Source organism: Neomonachus schauinslandi, chromosome 6 (genome assembly GCF_002201575.2).
Source record: "Neomonachus schauinslandi chromosome 6, ASM220157v2, whole genome shotgun sequence".
NCBI lineage: Eukaryota > Metazoa > Chordata > Mammalia > Carnivora > Phocidae > Neomonachus > Neomonachus schauinslandi.
In genome coordinates this window covers 150,105,238-150,125,296 of record NC_058408.1, presented here as the reverse complement: position 1 = coordinate 150,125,296, position 20,059 = coordinate 150,105,238, and the positions used below count along the sequence as shown (strand labels likewise).

Genomic DNA, 20,059 nt, shown 5'->3' with positions numbered 1-20,059 from the left:
ATGGAAACTAATCCCCTAAAGAAGGTTAATAGCATCCACACATTTAAATTACCTACATCAGCCTTGTCACAGACAATTAGGAGTTGGAGGTCCTTTGCATTCACATTTCATCTCTAGGAGCTTTTCCATATTCCTGAAGGTGCTCTATCTCTGAGTTACCACTCAGGAGCAGAAACATTCAAACTTCAGTTGTCAATTTATTTTAAAGCAATGATGAACCCATTTCATATTAACATAAAAACATATTTTTTATGAAATACATCTACTTTTTTAAATTACTGAGATGAACAGTAGTATTTTCGGTTTTTGCAAAAATCTGTAATACCTGACATAGTAAGACAGCTGGTTTCTCACATCTGCTTCTGCATTCAGGAAACTCCACCTTCCTGAGAAAACAAGGGTAAAAAGGACAAAGAAAGTCTGGTGTTATTACAAACATGGTTTTGACCTCATGGACCCCTTGCAAGGATCTCAGACGTCCTCAGAGGTCCCCAGTCCGTGCTGTGAAAAAGGCAGCTCCTGACCAAGGAAAGCCAAGCTCCATGGGTTGTAGAGTAAGCTGGGGCAGGGGGGTGGGGGGGGGGGGGGTTTTGCGGGGGGGGGCATCAGAATGTTTGGCCCCCTTTAAATCACCCCCCGTTTTTCCCCAGGGGGCCCCCCCCCCCCCCCCCCCCCCCCCCCCACCAGTTAGGTGACTCTAGAAAGGAATCCTGTGGTTATTTTAGAAGCCATCCATTTTGTATTGCACAAGCTTTTTTAATTAGAGATTTTTTTTTTTTCTAATGGGAAAACGCTGTAAACGTAAATGCATAGCAATAGTAGTGATTAAGGAAATTATGGTTTCTGAAGGCAAATACTCTGCAGCCATCAAAAAGAAAGTAAAAGGGGAAGATGTACTCAATATTAATATCCACAGAATTAATAAAGCAGAGAACAGGAAGTATAGAACAATGTGCATATTATGATCTTTTTACTGTGTTTTTGAAGGGGACTAATAACATGTATAACTGGGAAAAGACACAAGAAATTGCTCATAATAATTGGTTGTCTTTGAGAAGATATGGGAAGTTTTTAAAATTTTTAAACCTGCCAGCAATGAGTAACATATTGTGTGCAGTTGTGTTTGTCCTTAAAGAAAAGGAGGCAAGAGAGGTTTCCTGGCAGTAAGACCATGTTCCATTTCCGCCTTTTTCACTCTGTCCCCGGTGAGAACCCTCTGTCTTCCGCAGGTGCACCGGGAGCCCGCCGGTCCGCACTCCCTGCCCCGCGGAGCTCGCGCCCTCCCCTCTGGCCCCGCCCCGCCCCGCCCTCGCCCATGCCCATTGGTCTGCCCTCGCGCCGCCGCGTCCAATCGCAGCGCTTAGCGCCAAATTCGAATCGTTGTTTTCATTTGAATCGGGAGGGCGCGGCGGCGGCTTTACGCGCGGAGCAGCTAACGCCGGGCACCTCCCGGACGCAGCGGGGCTGGGCTACCTGGTCGCCGGCGAAGGCGACGGCGGGGGGGAGTGAGGACTGCGGCGGAGCTGGCCGCGGGCAGTCCCCGTCCCTGGAGCAAGGGGCGGGCGGTGGACGCAAGTGGGCGAGTCTCTGGCTTTTCCAGGTGAGGACTTGGGTTGCATCTGGCAGAGCGGTGGACCCACTGGTGGCGGTGCGGGCAACTGGGCCTGGGTGAGCCACTGTCCGGGGACCTCGGGGGGCGGGGGCGGCCGGTGTGCCTGGGGGCCCGGGCCTTGGGGACCCCTCTGCTCTGCTGGAACCAGCGCCTGCAGCGCGACCAGGGCTCTGGCGAGGGGGTCTCGGTGGGAACCCCCAGGAGCCTAGACCTTGATGGACTGCGTCCTGGCCGCGGGTCTTTAAGGGCACTGGGTATTGGGGGACGCCCTGGAGTGCAGGCCGGGACCTGGCTGGGGCTCCCCAGGGGTCAAGTAAGGTGTAGGTCAAGGTGGCAGGAGCATGACGAATTGTACATGTGAGCCCATTTGGTCACTTACAAGTGACTTCCAATCTCTTTGCTTTTAGAATAACACCCCCCCCCACCTCGTGTGTTTTGTTTTTGTTTTATTCAGTGGCATGTTCCTGCAGTAAGTTTGCTTCAGCAAACCTTCTGATGCCTGACCTTCCTATAAGGATTACACTCAACATCTTGCTTAGAAAATGGGTCCTACAGGACGCCTTGTTACCATCAAAAGAAGTGGGGTGGACGGCCCCCACTTTCCGCTGAGCCTCAGCACCTGCTTGTTTGGAAGGTGAGCCCTGCACAGGGGTGGACAATTTAGCTTAAAAGACATTAATATCCTAATCATAGATTAACAGGCTGGAAATGCCCTAGGAATGGTTCCTGCCCCTACATTTGCAGGGGACTTTCCTACCTATTGTCAATGTAACATAGTTGTTTATTAGGAAATCAATTTTTGAAAACAATGTTTATACAGTTAAGTATTGTTTTTAATCAAACACATTTTAAAATTGACTTGATAAAATCTTTCAATTGAGAAAAATGTAGATTATTCTCAAAACCTGATTCACTTCAGGCATTCTTTAGATGGCCAGTATGTTCATCTGAAATCCCTCCAAACTTGGCTCGCCTTGGCTGTGGGGGGGGGGCACTACTGAGCAAATGAGGGGAGGAGGCTCTGTATTTGGCTTGTTGGTTTTTTGGAAAAATGAAAATAGGAGAAGTCCTGCTAGTGTTTTGAGAACTTCTTTCTTTTTGCCGGCTTGTGTTGGTGGTAAATAACTATGGTCCCAGTATAACAGGCACACTGCTCCGCGTTTGTAACATGGGATTTCTTATAAAGTGATAAGTCACCCTCTCTGTGGAACCCTGTGAGGTGGGACCCCCGACCACCTTCTACCCATACCCCATCCTGTCCTACCCACCCCATCCTTACCATGTTCTACCTCACCTCAGACGTTCCGAGCTCTTGCTCATCTTGATGCTTTTGGCCAGTTTAAACTTTTATGACTGGAATGTTCTCTCTATCTTCCTATGTGAGTGCTTCCTTTCCAACTTTCAGATATCCGTTTAAGTGTTACCTAAAGAGAACCCTTAGGTGAACACTGCTCCGGTCTTTCCTAACACCATGCAGGGTGATGAGTCCCTGGTTGTGTCTCTCACTACTAAACTGTGTAAGGACAGGGACTGTCTGGTTCATAATGATGTACACAGTGCCTGGTAGGGGTCTGGCGAGAGAGAGGTGATCAATAGCTGGCACTCTGTGTCTAGCAGATGCATGGGCTGAACGTAGAGTCATAAATAGCAGTGGTTCTCAGCCGTGGGTTCTTTTGCCCTGCAGGAGACATCTGGCAAGGTCTGGAGACATTTTTCTATGTCACAGTGTGGGAGGCTTAAACCAGCGGCATCAATGAAAGAGGTCAGGGATGCTGCTAAGGAGCCTACAATGTAGAGAATAGCCCCTACTGTAAAGAATGTCAATGGTGCTGAGGTTAAGAACCACTGATCCATAGGGATTCTAGTTAGCAATTTGCAGCCACACAAATTCTCAGATCTAATGAGATAATCTCTTTCTCTCTCTCTCTCTCTGTAATAGTCTGTTATCTAAAAATCAAATATTCTTCTTTAGTTTAAAGTGGCTGTTCACTTCCCATACCTTCTTTTCTCTTCAAAGGAAAAAGAATAAACATTTTGGTGTTAAATGTCAGTAATTCTCGTTATTCTACAGCAGTGATTAAATATCTTTTTATGTGGGGTTTTATCATTTATAACCCATTCAAAAGTGTTTGGTCATATGACATATGTAGGAAGAGATACTCTTTTTTTTTTTTTTTTAATGGTTTTATTTGGGAAAAGTACTTACAAAAGGGCAGCTGCAGAATACAGAGACCTCTGCAACAATTACTTGTTTTTTCTTAAAGTGAAAGAATGGGTGGGATCCCAGGAGTCAGAGGGGTCCCTGGACAAATGAGCAGCATTTCCAAGTTATCTTAGGAACTAGAGCAACAAAACTCAAAGCTAAAATTTCCAGTCGCAAAATTCTTCTAACAACTACACTTCAGCTCGTCTCGTGGATTACCACCCTCATCCCCCTTTAGAGAAAAAGCATGACTTACTCCTGCCAACCAATGACCCCACCACCAGAAACACCTTAGAACCTAAGTTCTGCATCACGTCTGGTTGCCTGCAAAGCTCACAGATGGAATGAGCCAAACACCCACAAAAACAAACACAGAAACCCGACAATGAAACCTCAAACAAAGAGCAAGTTTTGTCCAAAAGTGCTTGGGCTGGAAAGGCTAGGAGACCATGAAACATAAAATACAACTGTGTATCTGAGCCCCGGTTAGTGTTAATATACGGGACAAGCAGATACTTTAAACCTCTGTGGCTGAGCCCATTTCTCTCTTTATATGGACAGACAGCTAGCACTGCTCTCTCCACAGCTACTGATGTGCTGCTTTGTCCTTTACAACCTATTTGCCACACTAAGCCGAAACCACTAAACCACATCTTTCCACGAAGGCCAAGGACACCGTACAACTATGCAGGGACAAGAAACTGAGCGCACACTGATACTCACAATCCAAGTCTATCAGCCCTTGGGAGTCCACTTCCAGCTCTGCAATTATTTTATACCACTGTATCTTTTATATGCGTTCTAGAAAGAGATAGTCCCAGCTCCGGAATAGTGTATTGAGAACAGAAAGGAGAGTATATAACTGTTCAAACTTACAGTAAAGGGAACCCCAGAGACCCAAGGAAACTTACTAAGGACCATTTGGATTAGTGTGCACGTGGGTTTGGAAATGCTCCCTAATGGTGCTTCCTTCTGATGTTCTTTGTGTGGAAAGTGAAGTTGAATCTAATAATGCTTATTTGTTGCTCGCATTCGTATTTTTAATAATAGACTTGTGAACCCATCCATTAATACAGTGTAGTTTTAAAACAATGAAAAGCTCATGAGTAAATAGCATTGACTATGTGCCAGGCAAATGGCAGAAATGTATAATTCATTCATTGTTTGAACAACCCCATGATGTAGGTGCTGATGTGATTGTCTTTTTATATGTGAAGAGACAGGTGTTAGTATAAAATATAGCACATGTAGTGATGATGAAACCTTGAAACATACATAACATTGCAAACAAACACACATAAACCTTTCTTTCTAGAAAAAAGGCACAGAGTATCAGAAATCGTTACAGTTCTCCAAACTGATAGGAAGTACTCCCTTATTTGGGTCTTAAAAGCATAGGTATTTCAGTAAAGGCAATCCAGTTTTGTATTCTAATATTTTCCTTATAATTGTTTTCAAGTACCCAAAGTCTTAAAGATTTAAAATAGTTGCTTATACAATACTTGTCAAAATTGTTTGCCGAATGCACAGGTCATCACATCGCCCAACTGATGATCACTTTCTGTCGTTTCATTTATGGATCAAACATTTGGTCAAATGCTATTTTATTTTGAAGCATTCATGGAATTTCTAGAAAAAATTGTGGCAGCCTAAAACTCTTAATTTCTTTCATCGAAGGGGTATCGAATGTGACATTCGGATCCAGCTCCCTGTCGTGTCAAAACAGCATTGCAAAATTGAGATCAGTGGGCAGGAGGTAAGTGGGTGTTTGAAATCTGTTGTGTTTTGTTTTGTTTTGTTTTTTAACTGTTCATTTCACTTTTTACCCATTCATCAATTACCTATTTTCCCCTTTCTCCTACTTTGTAGGCAATGTTGTTTAATTTCAGTTCCACCAATCCGACACAAGTGAACGGATCTGTCATCGCGGACCCTGTACGGCTAAAGCACGGAGATGTGATCACTATTGTCGATCGTTCTTTCAGGTGGGTGAAAAGTAAAAACTAGTCATTCTCAACACTGATGCACCAAAACCAGCCTGGCAGACGTCTGTGACTTTTCTGTGCTGCGGATGACGTCAGAGCATTTGAGGCGGCCACTCTCACCCCTGGTTCTCAATCTGAGGTCACGAGGGTTTAGGTGGGATGACACGTGGGGCTTGTGTGACTACATTCAAGGATCCGAGCGCATGGAGCTGGGCCAAAGAAGGGTGACCGGAGCCTCACGGGGTCTTATTTTTGTTGTGAGTGTGGTGAAGCCGCATGCATCTTTCAGTTTCTGTTTCATTTTAAAAAGACGCTCCTGGGGAATAGACACAAGACAAGATGTCCAGCTCAGCTTATCTTGACGTGAGCACCCGGGTGATCAGCATTTGTTATGGACTCAATTGTGTCCCTTCTAAAATTCATATAGTGAAGTTTTAACCCCCGGAAAGCCAGAATATGACTGTATTTGGAGACAGGGTCTTTAAAAAGGTGATTGAGTTAAAACGGGGCCATTAGGGTGGGTCCTAATCAATCTGACTGGTGTCCTTGTAAGAAGAGGAGATGAGGACACAGAAGAAGGGAAGCAGGTGCTCAGAGGGATGGCCACGTGAAGGCAGCAGGGGCGGCCCTGGCCAGCCCAGGACAGAGGCCTCAGGAGAAAACAGTCCCGCCAACATCTTGATCTCGGACTTCCAGCCTCCACAACTGTGAGGAAATACACTTCTGTGTGGAAGTCACCTGCGCATGGCATTTTGGATGGCAGCCCTAGCAAACTAATACACCACCCGAGCTGTAAACAGAATATTTCCAGAACCTTCTGAATAGTTCTTCTAATCACTGCTTCTTTCCCTCACCAAGTAAACCACCCGAGTGGCTTTTCTGATGACATAAAGTCTTTGGAGTTTTGCTACCTAAGCATGCATCTCTCACCGCTCTGGTTTTGTCTGTCTTTATTAATAAACTCCATAAATTTGAAACAATGAAGTATGTGCTTGTAGCTGAGTCCTGCTCCCATGCTTGTGAGAGCCAGAGCATGGACGTCCCAGTTTGTTCTTTCTCACTGCCTAAATATGTCATTGAAATAATATCCCAGTTATATACCCAATTATACACAATTTATTCATTCTGGACAGACGTTTGAGAAATTTCCAGGTTTTGAAGTGAACCGAGGGCTTGCTTTATGACCAGATGTGGTTGATTTTTTACTAATCTCTCCTGTGTGTTCCAAAAACATGTGCGTTCTACAGCTCCCGGCGTTGGGGTGGAGGGGGGTGGGGAGTGTTCTGTCCACGACCATTCGTTAGATTCAAATCCCTGGCTCTAGAATCACAGTAACTTAGCCCTTGATTCTTACTCAGGTGCGTAGGCTGAAATCACACTGAGGATTCTTTTTTCCTTTCTGTTTGTTTAGCTCTTCTGTTTCTGCTGTCGATCTCTTGAGGCCATACTATGTGTTGAAATTTAGAATTCTGTCCTGGTGGGTGAAGCTCTGTCGCTTATCTTTCTGAGATACTCTGTACCTTTCGTGATGCTTTTTTTTTTTTAATCAGTGATTGCATACTATCATATTTTCTGGCACATTGCTTTCAACTTCTCATAATCCTTAAGACTCAGATTGTCTCTTGGAACCAGCTGTTAGGTGCACTTTTCTTTACAATCGGTTTATCTTCTGGATAGTTCAATCCTTTTATCATTATAAAATATGCTTGGTCTTCGTGTGCAATTTTGATCTTGAAATCTCTCTTGTCTGATGTTAGCGTACGCCCCCTCCAGCTCTCTTCTGGTTGCTGTTGGCTTGTCGTGTCCTCTCTCATCCTGCCACGTTCATCCTGTAGGCACCTTTGATTGTGCCTCGTGTCTCTTTTAGGCAGCTCACAGTAGGGTCACGTTGGTCATCCATGTTGTCCGATAAAACACCGACCTCATTACTGCCTCCATTCGCATTAAACACATATTTCCTATGGGTTCAACTGGTCATCTTTTTCACTGGGCTTGTGAATTTGCCTTCCTTTTTAAAGGGTATGCTTATTTATTTATTTATTTATTTTAAAGATTTTATTTATTTGAGGGAGAGAATGATATAGAGAGAGAGCATAAGAGGGGGGAGGGTCAGAGGGAGAAGCAGACTCCCTGCTGAGCAGGGAGTCCGATGCGGGACTCGATCCCGGGACTCCAGGATCATGACCTGAGCTGAAGGCAGTCGCTTAACCAACTGAGCCACCCAGGCGCCCTAAAGGGTATGCTTATTGAATAGACTTCTAGGTAGGAAGCATTTGATGTGGAGTGGAGACCAGAACTTCTTCCCCCAAATGAGATGCTATTCAGATTGAAATTAATTGAGATAATTAAATATCTCCAACACAAGAATGGGGAAAGCGTTCTTAGGAAGAAGAACTTGACCGTGAACTCTGCGATCGGGAGAAATAAGTCCAGACACCCAGCTGTTTCGGATCAGGCCACCTCACGGAGGCCAAGTTCAGGATGCCCATAGCAGGTGGTTCTGTGAATTATGCCCAGGGTCTAGTAGAAGGACAGTGTTGTGTTGTTAAATCTGTCTACATCTTCAAGAACGTGCCAGTCTTTGTTCGGATACAGATGGGGAAGGCAGGACACAGGAGGTCACAGTGATCCTAAGTTACAGGTGGCTCTGGTGACCTTGCAGTAGGTAACATCACCAAGTGACTCAGGCCTCGGCTTCCTGGGTGAACTTTCAAGCCCTCAGATGATCTCCATGGATATAAACCGGTGCGAATCTGATTGGCTCTCGTAGGCAGGTTTCCACAGAGGTACTCAGATATTGTTGAAATCACACAGCTTATCAACGTTCAGAAACTAATCTGGGTCCCCACCTCTGACAACAGTGTTGCCAAAGAAATTTGAGGCAACCTATCCAAGTTTTTAGTGTAAAATCTTTTCTAACTCTACCTTTATTTCCATGAATAAGGTGAATCTCTTGAATAAAACTTGACGTTTGTTCCTTGCTCCTTGGACATTAATGAGATAAGGAGGCTTTCCCATCAGTTACAGAGCTGGACTCTGAATGTGTGTCTGTCCTTCTGTGCACTTCAGGTATGAAAATGAAAGTCATCAGAATAGAAGCGAGTCAACGGAATTCACAGGACAAAAGCGCAAACAGGTGATGGGGGGGTGGATTATCCAGCTGTGGACTCTGATTCTTCTGCACGATACCATGAAATCATTTATATGCACGTCAATGAATGACGTCTCACAAGGGAGGGTGACTTGACAGTAAGAGAGGGACAGGTACCTGAGATCTTAAACAAGTTGAACTTGGACATACTGAAATCATTTACAACTATGCTTTTTTTTTTTTTCTCACAATGAGAGGACTAAGTCAGTCTTACACTTTGGCAAGGCTTCTGGAGTATCTCACGATCTGATCTTCTTCTAAACCTTTGGTTAGGACAGCGCATCACATAGATTTAAAATCTGGGAACTAGATGAGTGGCTTGTGTTGTCTCCCAGTTATTGTGTTCCTCCATCTTTATGCATCTGAAATGGTCACATCAGAGCTGTGAGTCCCAGAGATGCTTCCTGACTTTGATGGAGAGATAACCCATGCCCCTGGGAGAGCGTTACTGCACTGTGTCTTGTGGGAGAATCTTACTACTTGTGTCCATCCAAACAGTATGGCTTTATCGGAATGCAATTCTGGGCCCATCCTCAGAGATTCAGGAGGATGTGTCTCCTTTAGGAAGCTACCCAAGCTGGTCTCCTGTGACTAGGTTGCAATTCACTGGTTTAAAAGTCATATTGTACCTACACCCGAAATTAGCTGGAAGCCCTTCAACTGAAGATCTCTGCTCCTGCTATGTGCTGCTTCCTCTTTAGAGGAATGACCTTAATGGTGACCTTGCCCCTCATTGGCTTTGGGGGAAAGCTAGATTTTGAGGTTCTCTACCCACTTTGTTGGCAGGTATTAGGGAACCAAGCAAAAGGCTGGACTTCGGGTTAGCAGTGGTTAGAAGACCTAGAAACTGTTTGTTGTCTGGATTGTGATAAAGTCAGTATTGAAACTGAATACTGAGAATGTGTTATAGCACTTTGACAGTGATTTTTATGCCTATGGAATATAATGGTACAAAAAATGGGCTTATATGCTTCCTTATATTTTGCACATAGTTTTAAATTTTAATTCATTTTTATTGTTTAGTCATAAGATCCTTGGCCAACTTGAAGTTTTGGAAATTAGAAACTGATCCCTCACTTGGCGAGTTAGAGATGCAACGTGTCCGATACCAAGAAATCTGAAACTGATTGAAGAGAGAAGTTAAATTATTTGCCTTTGGATATATTTTGTGATTTTTTCCCCCATAATAATTCAGATGAGATACTTTTCCTCCTTTGAAGCAACATTGAACTTTTATACCTTACATCATTGTTATTCTGTGGTTGTTCCTCGCCCCCTAAAAAATCTTCTGACAGATTGTGAAGGCAGCAGTCGGGGGCCAGGTAGGAGGACTGGATCTGATTGCTGCGCTCGGAGGGCACGACGCCTGTGATGTGCTGGTTTCACTTTCACTTGAACATCCGGGCTTGGGTGCACCTGCCGACCCGAGCACCCGGGCTGAGTGGGGCCCCAGCTCATCCACAGGTCCTGCAGCCTCTTTCTGATAACTTAAGTATTAAGTCAATAATTCTGTGCCCTTGGTAGGTTCACAGATGCTGAGCATAGGTGATGTTTAATTTTAGCTTTGGTTCTTTCATATGGTGATGAGAAAGAAGTTTGAGGAAGTTAGAAAAACTCAACTGAGGTTCCATTTAAACAGTTTTGAGCTTCAAGTTTGTTTCTTATTCTATCATTATATTTTTTAAAATCAGCTAAGAAATACTTGTATTATGAGCACTTGCCCCTGAGTGTCTTTGGATCATTTCTCAAAGTCTCTAAAATTCCTATAAGAACAGTTTGGTAAGGAAGAGCATCCATAGCAAGAATATTTTCATAAATATGACTGTTGGTATTTGAACAAGCACCTAAATAGCTGTCTTTATTTTGCCGATTTACAGGAATCTCTGCATAGGGTCTCAAGATCTGGCTTCTCTTCCGACCCTGGTTAGTAATTTTTTGGTTTTATTCTGGTATCCTGCAAGATCAGCTCTCTCTGTAGCATTAGGGCAAGGAAGAGACAACAACACCAGCGTTCTACATCTAAGTTCACAAAGGTTAGGAGTTGTGTTACTTAACACGAGAGATAGGCAGACCCCCGAGTTAACATTTCCTCAAGAGAGGTGTGGGGCACCATGCTTACTGGAGCATCCAAGTATAAATAAACTGAACACGGTTGTCAGTTTAATTGAGTAGACTAATAGCAGGTGATCCCTCATATTGGTTATAGGAGGCTGCTGTGATTTATTTGTTTGCATCATAATTCAAGTATCAGAATACTTTTATTACGCATTTTGGCATTAAGTAATTTGTAGGCTAAGTGAAAAACTAGATTACAAGACAACTTGAAATGGTTGTAAAATTTGAATACTGCACGGTGTTAATCACTGAGAAAATCTTGAACTTTCTGTTTCTTATTTCATAACTCATTGCCAAGATGGGAAAGTTCAAGATTCCAATGCCCGTTCAAAACTCTGTGAAGAAAATATCTCAGGAAGTCCTCTGGGACACATGAGGAATGGCAAAGCAGCCGGCACAGTCTCGGATGGCCCCAAAGATCACGCTGCTAGAAAAACAATTAATGCTGTTCATTCCTCAGAACTTCCTAGAGAGAACTACAGAAATGCAATGGATCCTACAGCCGGGGATTTTAAGGAAGATTCCAGCATACCCTTAGTGAGTCGTCATGGAGAACTGAAGTCTTTCCCCTCTACATGGCATCCTGAGAACAGTGAAAACCATGAGTCTCCCTTTAGGAAGCTTTACGAGTCCATGAAAGAAGAGTTTGATGTGAAATCAGAAAAAGGAAATGTTCTACAGAGCGGTAAAAAATCGGGGTCACGGAGTCGTCGTGCATCAGAGAACGAATATTCTGGTGGGTTACAAGACGGGACACAAGTCCTGGTCTCACTGAAATCCAGACCCAGGTCCGGTCGATTCACCCCAATGAAGGCCGACCCTGCTTTGGGAGAACAAGGAACTAGCCAGACTGAGGGCAGGAGAAAGGATGAGGAAGCTCTTCAGACTCCCAAGGAGACCATGGGTCCCAGCATCCCTCCTAAGGAGATGACAAGAACCAGGACCATGGTCCAACATTCCCCACACAATGCCTCACGAAAACGTCGGAGCGAAGACATGCATGTTCCCAGCGGAAGTGAGTCCGTGGATCTGGATCAAAGGGAAGGCTTCGGGACAGATTACAAAACATTTCCTCCTCGGGATTTCTTAACCAGAAATCAGACACCCACTAGAGTCGAAAATGCTGATAATTTTGGAGCTACACCAGAAAAATGCTTCTCCAAAAAGAAGGGGAGTGTTCCTACCAGTGTGGACATTCTTACCACAGAACTGGAAACTCAGAATCACACTGTTTTAGCTCCATTGCCCGTTCAAGTTGAAAGGAAGATTCAAAGCATTTCCGTGCACCAGCCTGAGAAAGTGGGCACCATAGCCGGGCCCTCGAGCTCTGGGTTCCCTGGTTGTAGTTCAGTTGACAGCAACAACTTTGGTGACTCCATCAGTAAGTTTACTTAACTGCATTTATTTTCCCCCGGAGGGCTCACACATATCTAGAAAGACTTCCAGATATGAAGTCATGAGACCTTCCTTCCCTCAGCAGTGATGGCCCTGGTGTAGACGGTCTGTGAGGCACGGCGGTGTGCTCCTGACACAGCCATGTGCGCCGTCTGCTCTGACAGACCCGTCCTCCTGTCCCAGAGACTCGTAACCAGGGGTTCCAGAGGAAGCACAGGTGGTCAGGGAGGTTCCTCTGGGAGCCAGGGATCGTGAGGGGCTCCAAAACCAAGGTGGAGTCTCCTGTTCCCCCTACGAGAACATAGGAGGGAAGATACGCCCAATAAGCATAATGGCTTTTCACACAAGTTTTAATTCTGACCCATAAGGCCCTGTAGCCCATGAGTTTGCTCTCGTAAATGAAGTCCAGGGAAATCAATCCCTTGGAAATGTTTAAATATTAGAGGGCGTCTCTCGGGGATTTATACTCTTCTCAGGGTCTCCTACTAGCGGTTTTTTTGTTTTTGTTTTTTGTTTTCTTTATAAAACACTGGACTAACCCACGGGTTTATGCATCAGGTGCTGTTGTAGGTGTTTTTCAGACATTCACACTTTTACCCCTTTGTGCAGGCAGCGGGAGTCCCCAGGGGACAGGCATTCCCGTGATCTCCCTCTTGCAAATAGGGAAGCTGATGGCCTCAGGTGACACAGCGAGGGGCAGAGCCGTGACCTCTGGAGGAGGCATGGCACCTCCCGGGCGTCCGCCCGCACTTCTCGGGTCTCTGCGGATGTTCTGAAGTAGCAGGCTTACTGTCCGGGCTCTGATCTGCAGAGCGGCCCTCGGGCAAGGTGCGCAGCTCTCTGAAATGAGACCCGCACACATCCATCACGATGTCCCCATGAGTCTCCGAAAGGGGCACCACTTAGACAAGGGATTTCTGTTGCGTGCTCGTTCACAAGGATGTGAGGTAGGGTTGGGACTCATGAATTGCCGATTCGAACCACCTGGAGAAGTTGTCAGGTTTGTGACTTCTCACTAGCTAGGTCTGGGTGAGGCCCGAGCTCATATGTGGCTTTTGAAAAGGCCCTCCCGGGTCACTGCGGAAACTTCCGTCTCTGTCATTGCCCTCCTCCCAGGTGGAAGCCACAGGTCCAGACCAATCCCTTTATCAAGCTCCGTCCCCACAGGATTTTTCACCCTTTTGTAGAAAATCTTTGTCCTGTCCCTGGATCTTCCCTGAGCCCTTGAAGCAGCTCCTGCGTCCTCAGCAGGACAAAGGGATGAAATGCCGCGGTGTTGGGTTTCAGGGGACGGAACCAGTGGTTTGTCTTTAACAGGCTTCACAAGTGTAACGAGTCTATGTAAGTGTATGTCTTTCATTCTCTCTCCACCTTTGTATTCCTTATTTTAGATAAGATTGAGGGAACACCCCTAAAAAGAAGGCGGGTCTCCTTTGGTGGTCGTCTGAAGCCGGAGTTATTTGATGAGAACTTACCTCCTAATACGCCTCTTAAGAGAGGAGAAACACCGAGAAGGTCTCTCGCCAGCCACACTCCACCTGTCCTGAAGAAAATCATCAAGGTATGTTAGGCAGCCTGTATCCTCATCCTTTCACACTCCCCACACCAGCACAATTACTATGAAGACCTTTTTCTTTCTAATAAAAAAGTAAAAATAAAAAAAATCTAAAGGAGAGCTCCTTCACTGGGCTTCGAAGCACGATTCTAAGGGGCTGAATACAGGCGAGTCCTCAGGGCTGCCTTCCGCAGGGCCGCCCTGCCAGCCAGACTCACAGGTGATCGCCGGGGGGTTCAGTAAAGACCAGCAATTAAAGGGACCTCTGGGTGGCTCAGTCGGTTAAGCGTCTGACTCTTGATTTTGGCTCAGGTTACGATCTCAGGGTCGTGAGATCGAGCCCCGCGTCCTGCTCCGTGCTCAACTGGAGCGTCTGCTGAAGATTCTCTCTCTCCCTCTGCCCCTCCACCCACTTGTGTGCTCTCTGGCTCTCTCATTCTCAAATAAATAAACAAAATCTTTAAAAAGACACACAAGCAATTACAAAGAATCTGGAGACATCATGACACATAACCCTAAGGGATTTTTTTTTTCCTTTTAGGTGAAAAGGAAAATCTTGGGTGACAACACACCTATGATTTTGACCATCAGCTATTTAAAACTTTTAATCACCTACCCTAGGCTGTGTTGTCCACCTGATTTGAGGTCTCTAGAAAGTTATGGCCTCATGGCTCATCCTCGTCAGAGGGCCTGGGCAGGGCAGTCTTTAATTTCTTTTCAAACCGAAAGGAGTGTAAGGTATGCCGGGCTCCTTTTCCATTTTACACAGGCCCCCAGAAAGGAGCAGCCCTCCTTCTGTGTAGACCGAAGCTGGATTAGACACCTACAGATGGTGTTTTTCTCCAATTCAGATCAGAGCACGCTCACATGTCACTCCTTGGGAGGTTCCTTCTGCCTTTCTACCCAAAATACCCCAATTAACACTTGTTCACTCTTTTTTTCCCATTTTTTTTTTTTTCTTAAATGAGGGGGACAGACTCCTATTTCTACCTAATACTTGACAGACAGTGGTTGAAATGTTTTGGTGCTTCAAGATTTAAACAGCTAAACTCCCTAATGGGGGGACACTTGGGTGGCTCAGTTGGTTAAGCATGTGCCTTCTGTTCAGGTCATGATCTCAGGGTCCTGGGATTGAGCCCCTTATTGGGCTCCCTGCTCAGCGGGGAGCCTGCTTCTCCCTCTCCCTCTGCTGCTCCCCTGCTTATGTGCTCTCTCTCTCTGGCAAGTAAATAAACAAAATCTTTAAAAAAACAATTCTTAATTGGGTAGGGTTTTAAATTCACTACAGAGCTGTTATATTTGTGGTAAGGTTTCTTATGAACATTTAAATATCGTCAGGAATACCCTCAACCACCAAGAAAAGAAGATTCTTCAGAAATCCGTTTGGAAGTGACTGCACAAGACCAGTGTAAAGGATCTCCAGCTCGGAATCTGACGCAAACTTCTCCAGTTGCAAATGACACCCGCCGCAGGTCATGCAAGGTGTCCTCAATCTCCAGTGGCACCAAATCTCATCACACAGACATTCCCAAGAGGGGAGGGAGGAAGAGCGGCACCTTGCCTTCAAAGAGAACTTCCATCGATCGAAGTCAACATGAGATCTTGCAGAGGATTTATTCCAAAAGAAGGAGTGGTGCTTCTGAAGCCAATTTAATCGGTGAGTGTTGTGTTGGCAGATAATGTCGTCAGGTTCATTTTCTCACGAATACACGTTTGGAAACGTTTCAACACCTTCTCCTTCTGACAGTGGCAAAATCGTGGGCAGATGTCGTAAAACTCGGAGCCAAACAAACACAAGCTAAAGTGGTTAAACACGGCCCCCAAAGGCAGCTGAGCAAAAGGCAGAGGAGAATGAATACTCCAAAGGTAGGAGTTGCCCTTTGAGCCCATTCTCTTTTGTATGATTCTGTGGACTGTGCATTTACTCTTTGACATTTTGTTCATCTTGTTATATTTTTTTCCAGAAGCCTGTTAGCGATGTTCACAATCAATTTAGCACAGGCCATGCCAATTCTCCTTGTACCATTATAATAGGGAAAGCTCACATTGAGAAAGTAAACGTGCCCGCTCGGCCCTACAGAATGCTCAACAGCTTTGTATTCAACAAAAAAATGGACTTTAATGAAGATCTTTCAGGTAAAAACCTAGCTTGGGTCTTATAAACGATAGCCTTCTGATCCTCCTTCATGGGAGGACGTGGATGGGGGTGCTATAGTTGTATCTACTGTGAATGGGTTTTAGGAGGATAAACATTTTAGTCGACTTCTGGGGTGGTGATGGTTCAAGGAAGAGAAGGCTGGATTGGAGACCAAGAACAAGTCCCCGATAATAAGGGGGATCATGAGTCCTACAGGAAGCAGGTAGGAATGGAAAATGCACAACTTTACCTTGGATTGCAGCACGGGTATGGAGACCTGGAAGCTTCTTTACGCTGAAGGGAGCAGGCTTGCCCTTAAAGTTGCCCCTTCCCTGCATCCCTACTCATCGATGTCCGCAAAGTTAGAGCCATTGGTTTGAGCAATGTTTCGCTGCTTCACGCTTTTCTTCGCTTGCATGAAACTTAACTGTCTTAAAACAAAGGCCTGTAAGAAGGTTTCCCTCAAGCGTCAGTAGCTGAGCCAGTGTTTCCATTAGCAAGAGTGGGATGTGACTTCCTTGTGGTTGCCCTAGGTTAGAACCAAGGCAAGAACCCAGGGTTGGGATTTCATGCCACGCAGTTTGACCACTGGTTTCTGCCTCGAGCATTTCTGGAGGGAGATGAGACCTGATTCCATCTCCCATTAGATGGATTCTTGTTCTTATTTCCTGGCATATTTTAAGATGCGTTAGTTGTACCGCTCTGTAGAACCCAAATAAGGTACACTGTGATTACAGTCATAGTTGGATCAATACATTCAGCTTTTTAAAAAACAAACCACAAAAATGCAGAACCTTTGTAGCCAGTTTTGATAGCATGCTCAATGAGAAAAAAGTTTTGGGTATATGCCACCCAATAGGCAGACATATGCACATACGTGTATCCTTGTAAATTATGTATGAGTGTAACTAACATCGATGTGATGAAGCATTAAAAACCAATTCTCAAAAATATTTTTTAAGATAAAATTAATAGATATTTATATACTCAGTACCCAGGACAGTGGATTTCCCCAAACTTCCTTCAACACAACTTCCTAGAAAGTCAAATGACTTCCACCCCTTGGTGTGAGTAACTTTCATGACAAAACATCAATCTGTGCAGAAAACTGGATCCTGGGTATTTTAAGGAAGGCCTGAACACGGGCAGAGGGATGAGATTTTTAAGTGAACTGGCTGATTCGAGGGCCCTCAGAACAGGCTTTACAAACAGATGCCAGACAGAGCATTTTGATCCATTGATGGCGGAATGAGAAAAGAGGAAATGTGAGTGAGTGTTTCAGAAAGATAAAACTTCCATCTAAAGAACTATATGGTTCTTTTCTTCTCTTGTGTCAATACTACTTTTTGGTGTTAAAATGAAAGCATGGTGATATTATCACTTGACAATACTATTAATGGGCAGCCCAATGGACAGTCGTTTTTTAAAAATTGGGCACGTTTTATTTGTACATAAAACCCAGGTCTACATAAGTTAGGATTTTTCAAGGAAGCATGAGGACACTGGGTTTCCAGATGTCTGGAGGGGAGGCACGGGGGTGGCCAGCCTCTCTCCCGGCCAGTGCTCAGGATCAGGGCAATGGTCCAAGACCGAGAGGTCAACTGCCTTCATTAGATTTTCTCACCAAGAGGAAAGGCAAAGAAGAGATACAATTCCAGCTTATCACTGCTCTTCAACAAAATGAATTCATTATTAATACATGACCCTGTCTCTCAAGAATTCTGGGGAGGGATTCCTTGTTCTCTCTCTGCCACTTCCTCTGGTATATCTGAGGACTGGCATGCCTGTTGGCACGTAGGAGCAATATGCTAATTGCTTTTCCAATATTCTCACATCACAGGGTTAACTGAAATGTTCAAGACTCCGGCGAAAGTGAAGCCACAAATAATGAGCCCATGTCCCAACGCTTTTTCAAATTCAGAGGATTTCCTCGGAAAAAAGTTTCAAGTACCTAATTCAGGAGAAAAACCTCTGCTGTGCACTTCAGAAAATTTTGGTTGGTTTACTGTTTTCTTTTGTTTTTTTCCTGCACTTTGATGTTTTCACTAGTTATTGTAGATGGTATTATTATTTTTTAAACAGATGCTGTATTATTTCTCTGCAATAGATACTCCCGAAAAAATACCATTTGCAGCTTCTCTGTTCTGTCATGTTTAGAGGAAATTCCTTTTAGCAGTTGAACTAACATTGGTATTTAGCGAGTGGCATAAAAAGGAATAATTGTAATAATAACATTTTTTAATAATGGTAATAACTGTATTAATAATTTTAATACAGTAGTTTAATAATTGCAAACTACCTGTGTACACTTTATTTAAAGAGGTTGACCAGCAGAGAAGTGGCATGATCTCTCATCATAGTTAGGTAAATTTCTCAAACTCAAAATAACTGTAAATAATCAAAGAGAAAGATAATGTGTGCACTGTGCGATTATCACTGCTGATGTTCTGGATGGTCTGTGCCGCAGCGTGAGCCCCAGATGGGAGAAATGAGTCTGTCTTGCTCTCTCTCTGAGTACTGGTTACCCCTGTCCTAGAGGGAACAGTTTTCACTCACAGTATCTCCTCTGCTGAGCAGCAGGTGTTTCCTGTGGGGTACAGACCCCACGCATACTGAGCATAAGCCATGTTACGGTGTGGATGGTTCAACAGCAGAAACAGCTGTTTGCTTCTCATGCTTGAAGAAAATGTCCGTGTTCAGGTGCCTGAGACACGATGCGACGGCCTTCAGGAGACCCTTCTTAAGGAATTTTTTTTTCTTTTATCTGATCCCCGTAGATCTGAATCACCACCTCAGTATGACTCCACTGTCTGTCACCAGATAACATTATTCCTAAGTGTGTGTGGTTCATACTTAAGAAAGATGTACGGCCACATAAGTAGCCAGCTTCATAAGCTTAGCTGGCTGGCTAGGGGGCTGAATTATTGACTCTTCCGCAGTACTTCATAAAGGTAAAATACCAAATTGGCACAACGCAGGGAAGAGAATCTATCTCTCATGTGTGTTTTTGTTTCCTGTAGGAGAGAATGAATTCCCCGTGATTCAGAATGCTCCACAAGAGCCATCCGATCAAAGTCCTGCCAGCCCTGCCCTCAGACGACCGGCTATTAGAGTAAATGCAAACATCGAGAAAACTCCAGGATCGGAGGCAGAGCCTCCGAAGGCGGCGTTAAGTGCAAACACGTTCCGAAGGTCCTCAGAGCTCAGAAATACACAGATGCCAGGTGCAGGGCACAGGGACAAAGAAGCAAACACAGACCCTGCTGAGAACACTTCAGGGCGACATCTGAGGAAAACTCCACAGCGAGGACAGAAACCTGAGGGAGCGACAGAGGAACGGGAGAGCTGTTTTGAAGCATGTGAGAAAGCTATCAAATCAGAAGACAGTTCTGAAAACATGGTAGCTGTGAGGAGATCAAGAAGATATTCGGAGCAAAAATGGGAACCAATAGCAGACCTGAGCACCCTCAAGAGACAGCAGGACACAGAACCCAAGGAAGACCTGGGGGGCATCCAAGGTCTCCCCCAAGCCCCCACTCAAGCCCAGGAACCAATGGATGTGGGAAACAAAACTGCAGAAAAGTGCCAGAAATCTTTAAAGCCAGAACTAGTTGGCATGCCAAACAGGATGAACGTACAACTCAAGACCTCTCCCCAGAAAGTGGACCTAGACAAAGAGCCCTCAACTCTTAGGAAGTCCACCCGAATGTCGGGGGGAAGCATCCCCTCACACGGAGAACCAGGAGAAGGTGATGAAGACATCATATTGTTGAACAGAACTCCAAAGCAGACACTGGACTCTGCAGAAAATGTAACCGGAAGCAAGAGGCAGTCAAGAACGCCCAAGAGAAATGCCCAATCCTTAGAAGACCTGGCTGGCCTCAGAGAGCTCTTCCAAACACCAAA

General features: G+C 44.9%; 1 protein-coding gene across 1 annotated transcript in view; it reads left to right on the top strand.

Moving 5' to 3' along the window:
• Window positions 1-2,133: 2,133 nt before the first annotated feature.
• The window catches only part of MKI67 (marker of proliferation Ki-67), a 23,278-nt gene continuing 5,352 nt past the window's right edge, over window positions 2,134-20,059 (top strand). Inside the window, 12 exon segments of the mRNA XM_021703842.2 lie at window positions 2,134-2,246; window positions 5,493-5,571; window positions 5,685-5,800; window positions 8,870-8,936; window positions 10,829-10,874; window positions 13,853-14,022; window positions 15,355-15,673; window positions 15,764-15,882; window positions 15,981-16,152; window positions 17,994-18,149; window positions 19,174-20,055; window positions 20,058-20,059. The exon segment at window positions 20,058-20,059 is cut by the window's right edge and continues 1,863 nt beyond it. Coding sequence (XP_021559517.2) covers window positions 2,155-2,246; window positions 5,493-5,571; window positions 5,685-5,800; window positions 8,870-8,936; window positions 10,829-10,874; window positions 13,853-14,022; window positions 15,355-15,673; window positions 15,764-15,882; window positions 15,981-16,152; window positions 17,994-18,149; window positions 19,174-20,055; window positions 20,058-20,059 — 2,220 coding nt within the window. The 5' untranslated portion in view covers window positions 2,134-2,154.